General features: G+C 44.3%; 1 protein-coding gene, 1 long non-coding RNA gene and 1 pseudogene across 5 annotated transcripts in view; all 3 read right to left on the reverse strand.

Moving 5' to 3' along the window:
• LOC118208713 overlaps nucleotides 1-20,860 on the reverse strand; it is a 195,067-nt pseudogene that overhangs the window by 158,908 nt on the left and 15,299 nt on the right.
• The window catches only part of LOC118208715 (CMRF35-like molecule 8), a 116,672-nt gene that overhangs the window by 95,237 nt on the left and 575 nt on the right, over nucleotides 1-20,860 (reverse strand). Inside the window, exons 2-3 of one of the 2 annotated variants that reach the window (XM_035383641.1) lie at nucleotides 19,866-20,195; nucleotides 19,100-19,400 (exon numbers count right to left, since the gene is read on the reverse strand). The exons of the other annotated variant lie outside the window; for it this stretch is intronic. Of the exons in view, the coding sequence (XP_035239532.1) occupies nucleotides 19,100-19,400; nucleotides 19,866-20,018 (454 nt within the window). The 5' untranslated portion in view covers nucleotides 20,019-20,195. The remainder of the gene's footprint in view (nucleotides 1-19,099; nucleotides 19,401-19,865; nucleotides 20,196-20,860) is intronic. 2 annotated transcript variants of the gene reach the window in all.
• LOC118208723 lies at nucleotides 13,886-18,448 on the reverse strand. 3 transcript variants are annotated; one of them, XR_004761627.1, is made up of 5 exons: nucleotides 18,418-18,448; nucleotides 18,100-18,232; nucleotides 17,637-17,731; nucleotides 15,693-15,772; nucleotides 13,886-14,352 (listed from the first exon to the last, which is right to left on the reverse strand). It is a non-coding gene; the product is annotated as an uncharacterized LOC118208723 (long non-coding RNA). The 3 variants fall into 3 exon arrangements; XR_004761628.1 differs by lacking the exon at nucleotides 15,693-15,772; XR_004761626.1 differs by having other exon boundaries at nucleotides 14,352-15,772.

Genomic DNA, 20,860 nt, shown 5'->3' on the forward strand with positions numbered 1-20,860 from the left:
CTGTTTCTGTCTCTTTCTCAGACAGGGGGCTGATCTACGGTCAGTATTCAGCAGGGTTGGAGTTTCAGTTCCATTTCAGTTCTATACAGTCAATTCAGGAAATTAACTGAAATTCAGTTTGTGAACTGAAACTCACGGAATATTGTCTAAGGTGGGCTGCTGATTGGTTGGGCGCATTCAGGACTGTGATGTAGCCTCAGTATAAACTATGTGCACTCAGCTTGTTTGGGCATTGAACTAGAATTTTGCTTAACTCAGCTGACTGCACTGAAATGGTTTTGAAACTCAACCCTGATGTCCAGAATGATTTGGCAAAGTCGTAATTTAACCTCAAACTTAAAAGCTGCCCCTAGAACAGCAGATAGAGGCAGCTGTTAATCAGGTCCATTTGGGCAGCCCCTTAAGCACCTGGTCTTGGGCTCACCTGCTCTCCCGAAGGACACCATGATGTCAGCGGTCCCGTCATAGAGGCGGGTGAACGTCAGTGGGGTGACCTCACTCCACACCTTGAACGCTCGCGCAAAAGCATCATCGATCACGGAGGCTTCCATGTCCGGAGAATAGTTCAAGATCCTGCGGGGCGCAACCATAGACAATGTTCAGTTAACCTGGAATGGACCATTTCTGAACAAGCACACAGTGTCCAGTTATTCTGGGAGAGATCGAATAAGTAATTCCTAAACTTGTGTCACAGTGCATCTACCTTCTAACAGACTCCCTCAACCCCTCCTGAACTATAGCATGCGAACCACTGCAAAATAGGATCTGTAAGATGATACAGGATCGATCAAAGGGATTAATGGGAGAATGGAACATCAATTTGCCCAGTAGCACAACATCAGTAGAGTCACTGATGGACCAGGGAACAGATCCTGTATGTGATTGGACAGCCCCTCCTCTGCCGTCCCATACCCCCAGTACCTGTAAGTGATGTCGTTGTGGTCCCATTTGAGGTCACCCGCGAACGTCTGATAGTTGTGGATGTCGGGGACTCCACAGCGGGGCTGTTTCATGGCGGTGACTGTGGGCTGGTCCAGTTCTCCGGTCTCTTCCAGGCCAAACTGCCGCTGCAGCATCTTCAGAGCCTTGGACATGGACATGGATGGCTCCAGGCCACTGTGGTGCTGAACATTCATGTAGCCAAACCGCCGTAGGTAGTCCTGAGAAGGACACAGTCATTTCCCTGGTCAGACAAATCGCTTTGACACTTTAAAGAGTAGGTATTTTGGAATGTTTTTTTCCTTTTTCTTCAAATAATAAGTCAGTGTTCTAGAACATTGCCTTCAATCCCCAGTAGTGATTGTTACATCAGTATTAGAATGTTCAGTTAAGAACATTCTAATCACATATTTGTGACCTTACATCAAAAAAATCATACAGTCATTTCTACTGTAATCTAATATAATCTGGTCCTCTCACTATATATATACATAACTTTAATCGCATACAGCCAAATTCACTGAAATCTAATAAACTCTTCATCATTATACAGTGAGATAAATATTTCTGTCTGATTGAGTCAAATTGACCGTAATCAAATTTAATCTGGTCTAATTTAATAATAGCCTTTATCTAGGCAAATCATAAATCAGACCTGGGATAAATACTTTATTTGAAATATCTTAACCTTTAGGCACTCATTACAATTCCTGCACATTATTGGCAATTTTAGATTAAACATTATAGAAGAAACTCAAGGATCAATGACAGTTTCTACAAATTTTGTCAATGCCTCAATTGTGAGGTGGTGGCACCTCTCTCTCTGATTTCTGCGGGTTAATTGACCCTGACGAGGGGCATGTGTATGAGTACTATGGTGAGGTGATAGCACCTCACAGGTATTTGTCTGAGCTAATTGTCCCTGATGAGGGTCAGGTGTAGGAGGCCTATATGTAGCCCCTGATTTCTAGGGTTCAGCGCAGACTCATTGTTTGTCAGACTCTTAGTGTGTAGGGGTGTGAGAATCGGCAGAAGTTACCGTGTTGATCCTATCTGCCTGATTTGAGCACCGTTTAGTTTCTTCTCGAGTTGGTTATCTCTCTGCGCTGTGGAGGAAATGTTGCCCTCGTCTCTTTAGTTTTCTTTTTGTTTTCTACCCGCCAGGCTGCGAATATCCTTTTTCTTTTGTAAGTGACCCAACTCTGTTTTTCTAGTGGGGGTTTTCTTTTTGGGCAGCTACGCTGCGGCGGTGTTTCATTTCTTTTAGTTTTCTGAGCCCGCTGACAGAAGTTTCAGTGAGTGGAGAGAGCAATTACTTCGCTCTTTATTATTTGGTTTTTCCCCTTCCCTTTCTATCGCTCAGCGATTTGGTGGTTATCCCTCAGGGTTAACTTTTAGATCCCCTCGGTCCGCAATTGCGTCCCACCCTCCTCAACCGTGACATCGATAGCTTACGTATTTCAAAGATGAATTTTACCAAGGTTTTCCGAAAAGAACCTGCATCAAGTTCATGTCACTAAATGATTAAAACCAATATCTGATTAAACATTGGCTTTTATTTTTTATAACTGAAAACCAAATTAACTCCCAAACAGTTTCACACCTGCACAGAAATCTCAACAGCCTATATAAATGAATGTACATTTTTTTTTTGCCCGCAGATTAACAGTCAACAAACAAATTAATCAAAAATAAGACACTAAACGACACCATAGCAACCACATGCAAACCCCAACAGAACATTATATGAGAGGAACTCACGTCCGCCAGCTCGGTGTCGGTCCTGTTCTTGAGTATGTCTCCAGGGAAGGTAACGAAGATGGATTTGAGGGGGAGACACCACCCTCCCAGGGCGCAGGTCCCCAAAACAAGGAGAGCGAGGACTGTGGATCTCATCCTGACGTCTTTGCCCCCAGTCTTCTTTGGTGGGATAATGCAAAGCTCTACTCGGGAGAGCAGAAACACTCTGGAAAGGATTTCACAGCGACACTATACAGCAGATACAGAACTCCTCACCCAGATATCTCAAGTTATATGGAACTTAATAAAGATTTTTTTTTTTTTTTTTGATGTTAAGTTTCTGTTTCTCTCCTTTGCTTCTGTTTTGGTGTGTTTCAATCCTGGTCCTTCTGTGCTCTGTCCCTGCAGCTGTGAAGTCTGTATTTATGTGCTCTGAAATGTGTTAGTCACTTTGACACGCCCCGTCTGTGTCTCACATCTCCACTCCTACTTGTGTCTTCTGGGGGTGGAAATCATATATGCTTACATACACAACCCCCCCCCCCCCCTTTTTTTTAATCTTTCACAGATGGACAGTCAAGGTATCTGAGGGTAGCTTATATTTGACAAGTTCCTCTGTTTACCTGACTAACAACATATGATTATTATTTTTTAGAACATATATGAGATTGTTGTTGTTTCAAAGATTAGTGTGATTGCCTTCAAAAATAAGAATATTCTGATGTTGCCTAAAATTCCAAAATTAATGTATCTTAGTAGCCAGCTGTCTGTAATGCCTACAGGTCAGAATAGCACTTATACATGCAAGTGTCATGGTTCTGTGTTTGTCTGGCTTTCCTTTTTTGGGCTGCCAGATGGCGGCACTTCAGTTTGTAGTTCTGTTCCTTTTCCTTGTTTAATTGTATTATTGTTTTCAATTATTCTATTGTTGTTTTTTGGTTCTCGTTTTCCCTTCCATGTCTGTGGTCTGATTGTGCATTGTGCCCTCCTGTGTCTCGTTAGTGTCTTGTCTATTTAAGTTCTTTGCTTCCCTGACTCGGGTGCTGGTTCCTTGTGTTTCTGCATTCGTTTTCGCGTGTGTTGCTGCATGTGTTTTCGCGTAGTTTTGTACTTTGTGCTTTGAGTTGCCCGGCGAGGCCTTTTGTTCCCTGCTTTTGTTCCTGATTTGAAAAGTAAAGTCTTCGTTTCTATTTACTGTTTGGAGTTTTTTCAGTTTTTTCCCCTCACTCTGCATTTGGGTCCTTACCCCCCGTTTCCGTGACAGCAAGTTCTACTTCCTGCCTTAAAATTCTGCCTCATAAGTTAGCAGTTTTGTGAAATAGAAGGAGCCTAGTTTTTAACCCTTGTCCAATAAATTGAAATGAACTGTGTAACTGGCTATAATCAATTTGTCTGTGAGACAAAAATTACATCACAAAAACAATTGACTGTTTAAGGTGGAAATGACAATGTACAAGCTGATACACAATTTAATACATTTGGATAGCTCTCAAGTAAAGAAATGCAGTGTCACAGAAAACAATAAAATAAAAACTTCAATCATTGATGAGGCCTGTGTCTGCACGCTGGAAAAACAGGTAATCAGTCCGTTATGTTAAGTGGTGGTATTTTTATTTAGGGATACAGGCCCACAGAATGGTAAGAACCTAGAAAACTACCTCTTTTTGCAGATGTGGTAAACCATTTCAGTATAGGACGGAAGCCCGGTGGTGCAGTGGGTAACACTGTCGCCTCACAGCAAGAAGGTTCTGGTTTTAAATCTAGCCTGGGCCTTTCTGTGTGGAGTTTGCATGTTCTCCCCGTGTCCCCGAGTACTCTGGTTTCCTCCCACAGTCCAAAGACATGCAGGTAGGCTAATCGGAGACTCTAAATGGCTCCTAGGTATACATGTGTGAGTGAATGTTGTGTGCACCCTGCGATAGATTGGCGGCCTGTCCAGGGTAGGCTGGGATAGGCTCCAGCACGACCCTCCCCAGGATAAGCAGGTATAGATGATGGATGGATGGAAGAAAAGTCTTCTGCAGTCATCCATGACCTCATCAAGAAATATAACTAAAATGTAACTTTAAATCATTTCTGTTATATTACAATCTCGAAGATTTCCGTTTCGTTCTCTTTGGCGGTACCAATGGCAAAAAGCAGTAATTGCAGGTGTGTTTTTGGACCGCACTTCCCAGAGATCCAACCGGATCCAACCAGTGTCGCCTGTATGACGTCAACCAGTTGGCACCTGGGCCACGCCAACTATAAAACTTATACTATTTACTGAATAAAAAATGGTTGTTATAAAAGTAACGTTATATACATACTCATTCATTGTCTTACATTAGGCTAACTTAAGCTGTCTTTACACTGCCGAGCCGGGTTAAAATGCTGTAGCAGACCTGGGGTAGAATTAGTGATGACCAATTTCCACAGACGTTCTTTATCCACCTTTTGCCCGGTATGAACATCTTTACACTGCAGAGAAGAATCCGCGGGATTCGCTGTGGCTCGTGCAATTATGTATCTTGTGCACAATAAACACTGTCATCCTCGTGAATGATTGTTGTGTGATATTTTTGAAACCCCGCCTTGCAAAATGTTACCCCTGGTGTTTCTAGTTTTGCTAGCTAAACTGTTCGAGAATAAAGCTGAACTGGGTGTTAAATTAGCAATCAGAACAAGAAGCATAAAACAAAAACAAAGGAGATTTCATCAAAAAGGACATCAAGGCTGAAGGAACATATGAGGAAGCGTAATAAAATAACAACGCGAATCCATACTGCCGTATTTTTTATTTAGTTTTCTCCGGCTTGACATCTTTACACTGAAATCAGACCGGCTCTGCTCCACCTGTACCCTGGGTTAATGCTCTGTGTAAAGACGGCTTTATTCTGATCATTATAATATACTGATGAACTGATGATGTAAATAACGGTAACGTTAAAGCCAGTTCAGATCAATGATTCGCAATGAGACGAAACGGTTTTAGAATGTGACAGAGAAAATTGCAGCGGTGTGAACTGGTTATCTGCAGAGTGTATGAAGCTTTTGCCTGGGGTTTCAAAAGACCCAGCCTGTCAAATCGCCAAGTGCAGTTAGAACGTTCACAATCAGACGTCTTGGAATTTTGCAAGTTGCATCCGTCTCGTTGCGAATCATTGATCTGAACTGACCTTTCGTTAGCTACATTGCAACGTTGCAACAAGGTAGCATCGCATTCGAGAGACGGTACCGGTTTTGCGAGGTCGGTACCAGTCGGTAGCGTTTAGCATTTTTTCTAATTGTTAGCTAACGCAACGTTACCTAATATGAGAGATGGCTACTGTGCGCAACTTTGTCTAAACTAATGTTACCTTTCTTGACATGGTCCAGTAGCTAGCGTTAGCTGTGCAAATAGCTAGGCTATGTAATTTAGTAACGTTATATTGTCATCAAATGTAATACGAAATCTACATCAACAAAAAATATGACCTCTCATGTTACACAAAAACCTTTTAGGGTTCCATAAATCCCCCTTCCTTCTGTTATTGTAATGCTAGCAGACACTGGAAAAAACAGTACATCGCTCACACACAAGTGAGTTGAAGAGCGAGCCTGTTGCGTTAGCTCCGTCTACAATCTCTGGCAGACCAACCACTGATGGGTGATGGAAAACGCATCACAAACTATGCGCCGCTTGTGATTTTTTCCCGGGAATGTCGCCACAGACACCCAGTTCTTTAATCATAAATAATCATAATAATAATAATGTAAATTAATATAATAATAGGCTCAATCACCATTGTGTTACCTAATTCGGCGATAGATAGTGACTTAACAGGCATTTATTTTAATGAAAATCTTTGAGATTATTACTTTAACTAATTAAGTAATTCAGAGCAGACGATGACATTAAATTTTTTAAAATTATATAGCCGTTCAGGCCGACCCCTAGTACAATATTTGTGCTTCTGTCTAATATACATGATAATACTGAATGATATCAGCCAGAGATGATCAAATGATCAAATGATGCAATGATGATCAAAATGGCTCCATTAACACTGCAATGGTAATTTAGTTGTGTTTGACATTCTCAGTTGTTAACCGTGTCATTTCATGGTGAGTCACCCCTACGATCCCACAGTCGAAGAGGAAGATGACGTGAAACTATGCTTCTCATATTCTGTCACTAAATATACATTATCTTTGTCAGGGTTCTGTGTCTTCCCCCCTTGTCATTCCTGGTTGGGCCGCCAGATGGCGGAACCCCTGCTTTGTGTCCTGTTAATTGTTTGATTGTTTCCCATTACCCCATTATTAGTTTCCTATTGTCTCGTGTTCCCTTCCCTCTCTGTGGCCTGATTGCTCATTGTGCCCTCCTGTGTCTCGTCTGCGTCGCTTCTATTTAAGTCTCCCTCTCCCCAGACTCAGGCGCTGGATTCTTTTGGTTCTGTTACCTGTTGTGCAAGTTTGGTTTGTTACCTGTTTGCTACCTGCCTGCCTGCCTGCCTGTTTGTTTCTGTGACCTGTTTGTTTCTGTTCCTGCCTGCTTCCCGTTTACCTGTTGCTTGCCTGCCCGTGCCCTGCCTGCCCTGTTTTCCCTCGTTTATGGGTTTTTGTTTTTTTGTTTTTTCTTGTGAATTTTTGAAGATTTTCGTTGTTGGTAAGAATCGCCCTGCGAGGCTCTTTGTTCCCTGTTCAGTTTATTAAAGTCTTTTGTTTTTCCCATTTTGGACTTTTGGTATCTTTACTCTGCACTTGGGTCCATTCCCACGCCCCCGCCTGACAGAAGATTCCAGCCAGAAGATTCTTCTTCCCCCCCTTTTTTTTTTTCTCTCGGGGTTTTTGTTTGCTGGCCATGCCACCAGTGTTGAGCAAGCCGGTGGTGGCTGGGGAAGCTTCCGGTCCTGGTCCTACCGTTGGGCAGGCTCCCCTGTCCAGTAGTCAGTGGGCGGACAAACTATTTGATACGTGCCAGGGGTCGCGCCCATTCCTGGACTACGTGGGGGAGTTTCGCACCGTGGCTGCTAAGGCCAACCTGCCCCAGTCAATCGTGTGCCAGCAATTCAAAGACAACATGAGGGACCCCCTCCACGGCGGGCTCATGTACTCTGACGTGGACAAGTGCGGGGACTTCGAAACCCTGTTCGCTACGGCCCTGCACTGGGACGAGTACCTCCGGGGGGTTGCAGATATGCCCCCTCTGGCGGAGAGGTACTCACGGCCCAGCGAACCGGAGCCCGCCGTCCCGCCGGAGCGGCCCGCCGTCCCGCTGCAGGAGCTGCCTGCTCGGCCCGCCGTCCCTCTGCAGGAGCTGCCTGCTCGGCCCCGTGTCCCAGAGAAGCCCCCTGCCCTGCCTGTCTCCCAGCAGGGGCCATCGCCGCCTGCTCTGCCTGTCTCCCAGCAGGGGCCATCGCCGCCTGCTCTGCCTGTCTCCCAGCAGGGGCCATCGCCGCCTGCTCTGCCTGTCTCCCAGCAGGGGCCATCGCCGCCTGCCTTGCCTGTCTCCCAGCAGGGGCCATCGCCGCCTGCCTTGCCTGTCTCCCAGCAGGGGCCATCGCCGCCTGCCTTGCCTGTCTCCCAGCAGGGGCCATCGCCGCCTGCCTTGCCTGTCTCCCAGCAGGGGCCATCGCCGCCTGCCTTGCCTGTCTCCCAGCAGGGACCATCGCCGCCTGCCTTGCCTGTCTCCCAGCAGGGGCCATCGCCGCCTGCCTTGCCTGTCTCCCAGCAGGGGCCATCGCCGCCTGCCTTGCCTGTCTCCCAGCAGGGGCCATCGCCGCCTGCCCTGCCTGTCTCCCAGCAGGGGCCATCGCCGCCTGCCCTGCCTGTCTCCCAGCAGGGGCCATCGCCGCCTGCCCTGCCTGTCTCCCAGCAGGGGCCATCGCCGCCTGCCCTGCCTGTCTCCCAGCAGGGGCCATCTCCGCCTGCTTGGTCCGCCTCTCCCCGGGAGCAGTTTCCTGCTTCGTCCCGTGCCCAGGAGAGGCCTCATGCTTCGTCCCGTGCCCAGGAGAGGCCTCATGCTTCGTCCCGCGCCCAGGAGAGGCCTCCTGCCCAGCCAGGTTCCCTACGGCTGGGGTCCACGTTCCTGTCTCTGGCCCAGTCAGGTTCCCTGCAGCTGGGGTCTGTGTCCCTGTGTCGTGTCCTGCCCTGCCCTGTTCTCCTGCCCTGCCCAGTGCTTCGGCGCCCCCTGTAGCTTCGGCGCCCCCTGTAGCTTCGGCGCCCCCGTCCTCCAGTGTTCGTCGCTCCCCTGGTCTCATTGCTCCCCCCAGTGGTCGTTGCTCCCCCCAGTGGTCGTTGCTCCCCCCAGTGGTCGTTGCTCCCCCCAGTGGTCGTTGCTCCCCCCAGTGGTCGTCCCTGCCCCGGTCTTGTCGCTCCCCCCAGTGGTCGTCCCTGCCCCGGTCTCGTCGCTCCCCCCAGTGGTCGTCCCTGCCCCGGTCTCGTCGCTCCCCCCAGTGGTCGTCCCTGCCCCGGTCTCGTCGCTCCCCCCAGTGGTCGTTTCTCCCCCGGTGTCCGTCCTTCCCCCAGTGGTTGTCCCTCCCCCGGTGTCCGTCCTTCCCCCAGTGTAGTCGCGCCCCCTAGTGTCCGTGCTCCACCCAATGTTCGTGCACCCTCCAGTGTTCCCAACCATGTGTCCGTGTGTTCCCCGGCCCCCCTGTCTAGTTGTCTGCCCGCCTGTTTGTCTGTTAGTCTACCCGCATGTGTGTCAGCCAGTTTGTTGGCCTGTTTGTCTGCACCCCAGGCCGTCAGCCCATCGGTCAACGTGTTTGCCCGCCTGTCTGCCTGTCTGTGTGCCAGTCCGCGTGTTTTGTCTTGTTTGCCCTTGTGTCAGACCCCGTGTCAGTCTTTGGGCTCACCCCTCTCCTTCCCTGTCTGCCTGTCCCTTTGTGTGTCTGTCGGTGTCGCTGTGTGCCTCCCTGCCTGCTTGTCCCTTTGTCTGTCTTTGTAGGTCTCCCTGTTGTGCTGGTGTCTGTCAGTCCGTTTTTTCCCCTTCAGTCTTGTCCAACCCAGTCCAGTGTTGTCGTGCCCCGTCTCGTTACTGTCCAGTGCACTGTCTGGTCTAGTCCCAGTCCAGTCCTGTGTCTACCTCGCCCCAGTCCAGTCCTGTATGTCTGCCTTGCCCCTGTCTGAGTCCCCCTGGTTTCCTGAGTCCCCCTGTCGCCCGATGTCCGGGCCCTGAGTTTCTCCGTGTCGCCCGATGTCCGGGCCCTGAGTTTCTCCGTGTCGCCCGATGTCCGGGCCCTGAGTTTCCCCGTCGCCCGGGCCCTGAGTCTTCGTCGCCCGAGTCCTGCCCAGCCCTGTGTCTCCTGTTTCCCTAGTTCCTGAGTTTTGTCCCGAGTTTCCTGTGTTCTATTTCCCTGTCCCCGCCCTCCAGTTCACCCCCTCCCAGGGTCGGCCTCCTGGGACGTCAGGAGCCGTCCCTTGGGGGGGGGGGGGGGGTACTGTCAGGGTTCTGTGTCTTCCCCCCTTGTCATTCCTGGTTGGGCCGCCAGATGGCGGCACCCCTGCTTTGTGTCCTGTTAATTGTTTGTTTCCCATTACCCCATTATTAGTTTCCTATTGTCTCGTGTTCCCTTCCCTCTCTGTGGCCTGATTGCTCATTGTGCCCTCCTGTGTCATCTGCGTCGCTTCTATTTAGGTCTCCCTCTCCCCAGACTCAGGCGCTGGATTCTTTTGGTTCTGTTACCTGTTGTGCAAGTTTGGTTTGTTACCTGTTTGCTACCTGCCTGCCTGTTTGTTTCTGTGACCTGTTTGTTTCTGTTCCTGCCTGCTTCCCGTTTACCTGTTGCTTGCCTGCCCGTGCCCTGCCTGCCCTGTTTTCCCTCGTTTATGGGTTTTTGTTTTTTTGTTTTTTCTTGTGAATTTTTGAAGATTTTCGTTGTTGGTAAGAATCGCCCTGCGAGGCTCTTTGTTCCCTGTTCAGTTTATTAAAGTCTTTTGTTTTTCCCATTTTGGACTTTTGGTATCTTTACTCTGCACTTGGGTCCATTCCCACGCCCCCGCCTGACAATCTTATTGTGATCTGCAAGCGTTGAAATAAAAGTAACCCCCTAGTGTTAGACACTCTATTATTTGATGTGGAATGATGCAACAGGTGTGAATGAATCATATGGATTCCCAAAAATAGGGGTATATCATTCTCTTCCTCTCCGCCTCAGCTGAGGTGTGGTGAGCGTTTGGGCGCAAAATGGTTGCCGTGAATCACCCAGGTGGCCGCTTCACATTGGAATTCCCCCCTTATCACTTTAAAAAGCACTGAGTCCTGAGAAGTGCTATATAAATTTTTATTATAAGTATGTCTTTTAATCTTCCAATCGTATAATGAAGTATAGCTCTTTTGCAACACAGTCAACATATTTTGATTGTACAGATGTTTTATCGGGTATTCATCTTGTACTTCCACCAGTCAGTTTTTATACCTGTGTCACTTTGTTGTGTTGCTATGCTAAGAATTTTAAGTATTTATGGAATTATTTACACACAGGTTTCATCATGCCCAATCCAGCACTATCATCATCATCATCATCACTATAATCTTGGCCAACACTGATGCTCTGTTCTTGCAAGTGTGTGTTTCTCATAATTTACTAATACAAGCTCTCTCTTTTTCTCTCTCTCTCTCTCACTCTCTCTTCCATTTTCATACACACACAAACACACACACACACACACACACACACAGAAAACAGCTGGATGCTATATACAGGGAGCTAAATGAAAACATTCTGTTAGCTGTGCAACAGTAGAGCAATGACATTTCCTGACATCACCCCCTCAACTCATACTTCCTGTTGGCTAGCACTCGATGAGACAAAAGGACAGTGGTTCATTATAAATTATGTCACATTTTCACAAAACGTAAGTAATCAATTAATATTCAGGACAACGATTGGTCAGTTCATCACATGGAAAAGCACATTCTTCTTGACTCAGATTGCAGATTGATGGGTCATTCTTAGAATGTAATATCAAGCAAACACATATACAAAATTCTCTCAGGGGTCCAGTGTACTTCACACTTCCTAGACCAGTTATTTCAACATAGAGGCCTATTTCACCTTCCAGCTATGGCTGGTGATGCAAGATGTTTGCGATGACCACACTTCCCTTGTTTTGTGTGGCTGACGCAATTCGTGTTGAACAGAAACATTATTTTTAAAGTCACATATAGGGTGTTGGGCCACCATATTGGGCCAATACATCCCGTATGCACCATGTCTATCATATCTCATAAAAAACACGTTTTCAACGTACAAAAATGCCAAGTTACTCACACATACAAGACATACCCCGTCTATAACTCATTCATTCAGACTGCCAAAATCCAGGCCTGCGATTAAAAGTATTTATATCAAAATGACGCCAAGTTACGGTACTACAAACAATATAGGCTATCTTGCCTCACCGAAATTACATAAGATGTATTCCAAAGCAATGCTACCCAACATTTCCTCAATTCTTTCAAGTCACTTTAAAGCGAGAGCCGAAACATGAGGTAATTGCAAAGTACCGTGAGGGAAACGCGTTTGGTGAGGAGAGAGAGAGAGCATTGCGAAATATCTGATTGAATTACTGTTGTGACCTGGACTGCCTGACTACCTGCTTGTGTATCGACTCCTTTTGTTTGAGAACCCGGCTTTGGATTTGGACTTTGGAATACGGATACGGATTGTGGAATTGGACTGGTTGCCTGATTTCCCCCCTTCCCCTTTGTGAGTCTCCCCCAATAAACTTTTCTTGTTTAATTATACTTTGTTTGTGTGTTTTAGTTATTCAACTTGTGACGTGGAAACCCCACACCCCTGGTTCTGCTACAATATATATATATATATATAGTATATTTGGCATAATGCGAGTGTCTGAAAATACTCTCAAATATATATTTTTTTTATTGATTAGTCATTTTAGCATACTGTAGATTTCATCATAGTAGCATATATGCTTCTTGAGATTATGACTAAAGACTCATGTCCCCCACAGGGGACAAACATGAATTGACGGGTCTTAGGAGGCAGCCTGGGCCTGTATTCACAAAGCACATCACAGCAGGAGAGCTGATCCAGGGTCAGTTTTCCCCTTTCAGTATCCTGACCTCATCCATTATGAGCTAAAAGGCCAAACTGATCCTACAGTATATCATCACACCTACCCTGACACTCTTTATGAATACAGGCCCAGTTTTCCTTTATTGGCTAGTGTGTGTGTATAACAATTACACATGGTAGTCACAAAGCATTTGAAAATGTACTCATTTTTTAAAAGAATATTCTTCTTGAATGTATTTCCCACCCAAAAGGGAAAAAAAAGTATTTTCAAGATTTTTTTTTCTAACGATCATGATTCAAGGGTGTTTTGGATCACTGCTGAAAATACAATTAGTCATATTAGCCTCCCCCAGAGTTTCCCAACATTCCTTTGTCTGTGTTAGATTGTATGACATTATTAAAACATTTTGTTAGCTCTATAACTCTTAATTTATCCCTAAAAACCTCAGAGAAAGCAATCTGTTTTTTTTTTAGATTCTTGTGTCATATGTGTGGCATTTTGCACAAATTTGTACTACATTAATCCTTAAGCTCTTCAGCAATGACGTGATTTCTATTTTGATTTTACGTGTGTGTTGACTGGCAGGTTTTCGTAGCATTGTCCTGTAGTCTTCATTAGTTTCATTAATGAATGCCAGACAGTTTTCCTCATTATTAAAGAAATGGCCCCAAATGAACTGAGGAGCATCAGCAGTAGAAGGGCACTCGTGCAACCCAGCCACTCATGGTTAGACAGCTGGGTATGGAGGAAAATGGGTATAGGAAGTGGCTTGAACAAATATCATCCTTTGGATCAAGCAAATCCTTTCAAAGACTGTGACATGTCCATGGAATTTATGATGACATCACAAGTAAGCCTTGGTTTAGACCCAAAATGTCTTACAGTGTTTTCTGGGATAATAAAATAGGGATCATGACGCCAGCTCACCCTGCAAGGATTTCTCAAGCAAGTAGCCACCAATCACCATCAGCGTTGTTCTATTTGTTGTGAGCAAGTTACTTTGTGATTGGTGAAGCTCTGCTCTGGTTTATATGTGAAAAGTGAAAACATTCAATGATGTCACAGCCTATCCCTACTTCATTATCCCCAAGTTTGTTCAGTAATTCCTCCCAAGACTGTTATTCAGTAATGATGTCACACATGATTGGCCGTCTCCTCAACGGTCGGTGGCAGGATTGAGCCCCCCCCCCCACCATTAAGAGTTATATCTCCACATTCATTCAAGCCTTATCAAAAAGAGGTGATTCAGGGATTCCCATCTCTGCACTAGCATTCTACATTAAACATACAAGTGTTCCAAATCAGAACGTTTGTTCCATTAGAACCACCTGATTCCAGGTCTGTTTCCCAGGATTCCTGGTTGCCAGTGAAGTGAGCAAGTTATCCAGGGACCCTTTCGCCCCAACACTCCATGACAGTCAGTGTGCTCCATGTCCACGTGAAAAAATCAGCACACTTTCCTACTATTGAGTATAAAACGTGTATACTATTTGTATGCGACTTGTGTTCTCAATAGTAGGCAAGTGTGCTGATTCAGATGCGGCCAATCTGTTTTAGCCCAACTCAGGCCTTCAATGTAAAGCCCAGGACTGTTTCACAAGAAGCAGCTGTAGAGCAAAGCCAAGCATTGTGTCCAGTTGGCAAAACCAGCATACAGGAAGTCTGAGGAAAGATTTATATAAAGTATTAATCATCAAATAGTTTCCCCCCCACATATAATTATTCATAGATTTTACATGTTTTCACAAAAATGTACCATTGTATATCAATATAATAACCAAAACAATAGTATTATTGGGTTTTGTTGTTATAGTCAAATTATGCAATTACCACAATTAACTCATCTATGGTGTTTGCGAAGAAAGAAAAGATATTATCATTTATGTGTCTAGACATGTTGACTGACTTAAGGCCTTTATACGCTATATGTGTCATACCATATTTTGTATTTGCCAAGTCAATGAATAATAGCATTTTTTATATGTTCTGCAATGTGTTCAGTGAAGGTAAACTGTAAGAATATGAACGCAAACAGAGTGTGAGATCGTGCTGTGTTCAATGTTTGGAAATGGTGAGTCATCGGATTGTGGTTTAAAAGCTCTCCATACATAGAAATTGTATTTATTTATTTGAATCTAGTTTCGGTTACTCTCTCCCACACATTCAGCTTCTGACATACTGTGAAAAACCTCATTTCCTGTCACGCATAAATACAAACTAGACAAATTATTTATTTGGACATTTGACCTTCACAGCCGGAACCGTCATCCGGCATAGCAGCAACTACTCTTATCCGTTGTTCTGCTTTATCTAATAGATGTGAGGAATTCATCTGTGCCCAAAAGCTGCCTGCGTTACAACCCAAAGGTGTCTGCATTGTAACGCAAATGTAAGCATAGTACCGCCAAAATTGCTGCCAAACAAAAGAAAGAATATGTTATTTAACATTTAATATTCAATAAGTTTAATTACCCGTTGTCCCAAAGCATTCTAGTTAGTGACTCCAAAATGCACTATACTCCTTCCCATAAATCCAATATACTGCAATATACTGTAACTATTAGATATAGATTATATTGTGATATTATAACTTTCATTGAAAACATAAGTACATTTCATATTCCCCCCCCTGTATCTCATGTTCATTTTCTAAAGACACCTTTATTGGGGGAACTAAATTATTATTTTAACTTAAAAAATGATTGCACTGAACTGGGTAAAGAGGCAATAATGTAGTGATAATGCACTAATTATGCCAATTTATCTTGTAAATATATAAACACCATGACACAAAAGCAGAGGTCAAAGTAGAAATGACTTTTATATCAAAAGGTATCAGAAATGTAAAATGAAGTACAGTAATAGCTGTATTGTTATAATAAAACTTTATTGACATTTTTTCTGGGCCATTTGACTGGAAAGTGGTCATGATCTCTTTTCCTGGCATTACCCACAATACTGAGGGGGTGAGCACCCTGGACATGACTGGCTAAGTGACCTACCTGAGCCCCGAGCATGCTGGGATACCACAATGCCCACATTGGGGGAGCTCTGACTCTGCCCTGTTTGCTGCAGCTTCACACTGGCCAACCCCAACGTCAATAGAGCGGTGTGCAAACAGGGAGAAAAAGCGATACACTGCATGAGCAAGAGCCACAGCCCCCTCCCTCCTCCCCCAGTCCTACATGGCCACTAGCAGGAACCACAGCCACCCCCTGACCCCCCTCTTCATTTGCTCATGGTTGCCAGCAGGAAGTGAATCTGCAAAGATCTTAGCAGCTGACCGCACAATAACAACAGCTCGCATGCATAGAGGCTGGTCTAGGCAGTTTAGACTCTCAGCACCGAGAGACATAGAGGCTGGTCTAGGCAGGCCTGTCTCTCAGCACCGAGAGACATAGAGGCTGGTCTAGGCAGGCCTAACTCTCAGCACCAAGAGACATAGAGGCTGGTCTAGGCAGGCCTGAATCTCAACACTGAGAGCCACAGAGGCTGGTCTAGGCAGGCTAGACTCTCAGCACCGAGAGTCATAGAGGCTGGTCTAGGCAGGCCTGACTCTCAGCAGGAGCTTGTGAAAGACTAGTCTTCTGAGACTTGGAAGACGTGGAACTGGGCTGCCTTGACGTGATGATGGATCATCTCATGTGCATCTAGGGAGCACAGTGCCCAGCAGTGTCAACTCGGAGGGGCAGTAAGAGTATTTGGCATAAGATCTGTGGTTCTGGACCAGGATGTGCTGTCCAGAGCCTCTCTACTTCATTGAGATGGGAGGAGACCGGAGGAAAATGACGGAGCTCTTGATTGCCCAGATATTATTATTGGTACTTTAACATTCTAAGTTTGCTGGGACAATGCCTTCATAACATTTTTAAAAAAGATGTTTCTTAGTTTGTTTTTGCCCTGAAGAAGTTCAGTTTTGGCAACTTCCAACAGTGTCTGATACCCATCCCAGTGTGAACATCCCATACTGAACAGGATCTGCGAAACACACTTGATTTCTGTCACCCGAAGCCTTCAATCAGGTTTTCCCTCCAGTGGGCCAAAAATAATCTGCTGCAGTCTACGTTACACTTTCCTAGTGAGATGTTCCTAGTTCGACAGGCGTTCAGGTATATTCTCCCACTCGGAGGTTGGAACTTTCCCACTTCCCAGTTTCTCGTGATCGCACCATAAGCATACCTCCAAATTTGTAACAAAATGGCTTAAAGACAACAAAGTGAAAGTATTGGAGCGGCCATCACAAAGCCCTGACCTGAATCCCTGAACTGAAAAAGCATGTCTGAGAAAGGAGGCCCACAAACCTGACTGAGTTACACCAGTTCTGTGAGAAGAAATGGGCAAAAAATCTGGCAAAGTATTGTGAGAACCTTGGAAGGCTACCCCAAACGTTTGTTTCAAATTAAGCAATTAAAAGGCAATGCCACCAAATGTTAACAAAGTGTATGTAAACTTTTGACCCACTGAAAATCTGATATAGTATATTAAAGCTTAAATAAATCTGTCTCTTAGCTATTATTTTGAAATGACCTCTCATGGAAATAAAGTAGATACCTTAATTGACTTAACACAGGAAATGGTATGGTAAAATGAAATGTGTGGAGTTGTGAAAAATTGAGTTTGAATGTCTAATTACCTAGGTGCATGTAAACTTTTGGTCTCAACTGTATTCACAAAAGCGTGGTATCCAAGGATACAACATTTGTACATGGAATGACTTGGTATTCACTCATCCACCGAAGATGGAGTCCGAAGAAGTGAACCTTCGAAAAAGGTCTCTAGCAAACAGCGAGCCCTAACTTCATGCATCCTGAGTCTAAACTCCCCTGCAGTGAAGCCATCCCTCCAAAGAGCCATCAAGAACAGCGCTGCCGCCAAAAAGGGGAAGCAGTCACAGGTGCTTACCACATTGAAAATAGACAGCTGCTTTCCGCTAAGGATTAACTCACGTTTGAACTTCCATGCGACGCCAGCGGCCACACAGCAGAGCAACAGAAGAGCTCTGGCGGAAATGGCGAGAGTGGGCAGCAGGGATGAAGCTCCCCTATCAGGGAGGAAATACCAGGCAACCAATGAGAGTGAGGCACTTTTCCTCAGGAGAGACAGACTCTCTGACAGAGACACGCTCTGTCATGTCAGCATGTTCATGTGCAGCAGTCATAAATGGAGAGAGCTTTGTTTGGGGTCATCATTCTGTGCTGCTGGTTACGTTGATGTTTAAATTTCACAGATTTGAAGAAAATGTTTGTTAAATTATTTTGACGTTGACGTTGATGTATAATCTGACATCATTTTTATTGTGTCACCCTGGTCATGACAGTATCATTTTCCTGTAGTAACCTTTTAAAATAATCTGCATTGTTTAAAGCTCAACTTATTTTTGCATTTTTTGTTTTGTGATTGTTTACTTACGGATGATTCTTTGCTATTGTTGGTCCTTCTTGTTTTTTTGTTGACCTCCAATTCCCATTTTCTGATTTTCCTACTGTGGATGCAGGAATTGATTCTACTGGAGTCTTGGATGTGGTTGACATTTCAGAATGGTCTATATATATATTTTAAACAAAATGATATGCATGAACAAGTTTAAATGATTTGCAAAAAATTGAACTTTAAGATTTGTGGTTCTTAAAGTATCATAATCATTAATACATGAAATTAGATATATTTCAACAGATTTGACTTAAAGCATCCTTCCAGGTACCCATGATGCAGTGTGAGCACCCTTACCTGCTTCAACATCCAGGTGCAACGGAACCCGTCTGTCACTGAGGGAGGAATGTCCCTTCACTCCACAATAGTACACACCAGTGTCCTGTGCTGTGAGGCTTCTGATGGTGATCAGGAACTGTGTGTTGGAAGGGTCATCCCTGATCTGGGTTCTGTCTTCTCTCTTTATTTTCAGTGTTCACCACAGGGCTGCATCCATCCACGCCATCTGCTTTACACCAGTATTTAACACTATCGGTGTAATCTGCAGAATACTGACAGCTGATTGTTTTACTGCTGGATGCTTGCCCAATTACATTCACCGGGCCCCAGAGATCTGGTATGGTCACACCTAGAGGAATTTAAAAAATGTGTGAAAAGAAAAACACTTGATTACCATAGCGTGAATAAATTAGCTCCGTTTCCTATAGTCTGAAATGCTTCTTTAAAACGGCTATCTTTTCCCTCATGTTGTGAACCAGTCCCACACAGTAAAATGTCCAGTGTTAATTATACTCTAATAGAGCACATAATGAGTCCAACAGGGACCATATGCACTCTGACAGAGTTGATTTAACACAGTTTACTGTGCTGTGCCCATGACCTGAAACATATTACTCAGTATTGGAGTTGTTATCTGATTCATATCCATATACATATTTTCAATGATACAGGAATTAACACTGTTTTGATTGCTCCATACCTTCATTCACTTGAACATACACCGGGACTCTTTCATCAAAGCCACTTTTTGATATCCCGCACATATAAGACCCCTGATCATCCTTGGTGAGGTCCGCCATTGTGATGTAAAACGCTCCCTCTGCTTTATCATCTCTGATAGAAATCCGGCTCTGAGTATCTGAGTCCCCGGTCTGCACCAGGGTGAAACACGGAAGTAGAAAGTTTTCTTTGCACCAGTATTTGACATGGTCAGCGTATGACTTGTGATATTTACACTGGACTGTTACGTTTCCTTTGGTTTTCCCACCCTGGAGCCTGGACTGAGAATGAAATATGAAAAAATACATACAAAATTAAACATATAATGGTCTGATTACAGAATTCCATCATAGTATATTCAGCATTGTGCTTTAGCCAAAAAAAGCGAAAATTATTTTCCTTCTGAAATAGAACCTCACCAGATTTTAATATTACTTCACTAAAATGGTGCATGTTTTTTATTTTTACACCACATTCATATAACATGTAATAAAATACAACTACTGTTGTTCCAAATCGATTATGCATCAGGGGGCTTTTATTGTATTAAAAAAATTATATTAAATTAATTAATATATTATTCGTATGCAACATATACATTGTGCACCATGCACTTACATTATACTGTAGCATCATGTTAAAGTTTTCCGAAATTACCAAAAGCTTCATGTTACGTGCCTTAATATTCTCAACTCAAGTCATATCCTGTCATAATTAGCACTATGACAGGGATTAATGAAAAATACCTTTTTTGACACTGATGTACACTGATGGACTCCTTTTATCATTGAAAATCCCGGTATTGATATTCCACACTGATGCCATCCATCGTCCTCCTCTCTCAGATCCTTCATCGTTACAGAGAACACTCTCTCTGTTTGATTATCTCTAATCGACATTCTTTTGTCATTGGTGGTGCCATCAGTTCACTAAAACACTACAACTTTGTGGTATTTTTCCTTTGCACCATTATTTCTGATTCTTATCATAATCTGTATATCTACAGGGGACAGTCACGCTGTCACCCACCAAGACCCTCACCTCCCATGGACCCCAGACAACAGCAGAATAGGCTCCTAAAAAAAGCACAGAAGAAATGTTTTATGATAATGCTTAAGTATAGTGCAGCCATTTTATCACTGTAGTAAGGCTCCTAAATACAATGGCACAGAAAAACATTTCAGATTAATGCTTCCCCATAGACACGATGCACATATGTCATAACAACATTAATTTACATGCTATGAATGTGTTATCTATGAATTATGCCCAACCCAGTAATTGCATAATTCAGCTTATATCCAGCACATTGCTTAATGCAGCTATTACAGAACATTTACAGCTTATATAAAGACATGTACAAGAGCTTACCATAGATATACCATAGACAGTCATATACATAACCCAAAACTCAAAACTCCAAAATGGGATGAACAAAGACTTTACTAACAAAACAGGAACTAAAGCAGGGAACCAAAAAGCCTCGCAGGGCAACTCTCAAAAACCAAGAAACACTTCAAAAACACAGGAAAAAAAGAATATCCAAAAATCCAAAAGCACATGGAAAACAGAACATGGGCAGGTACACACAGGGCAGAAACATGGTCAGAGGCACACGTAACCAAGTCTGGGAGAAGGGAACTTAAATAGACAAGACACTGACGAGACACAGCAGGGCACAATGCACAATCAGGCCACAGAGAGGGAAGGGAAAACGAGACAAACAAGAACCAATAATTGA

Source organism: Anguilla anguilla, chromosome 11 (genome assembly GCF_013347855.1).
Source record: "Anguilla anguilla isolate fAngAng1 chromosome 11, fAngAng1.pri, whole genome shotgun sequence".
Taxonomy (NCBI): domain Eukaryota; kingdom Metazoa; phylum Chordata; class Actinopteri; order Anguilliformes; family Anguillidae; genus Anguilla; species Anguilla anguilla.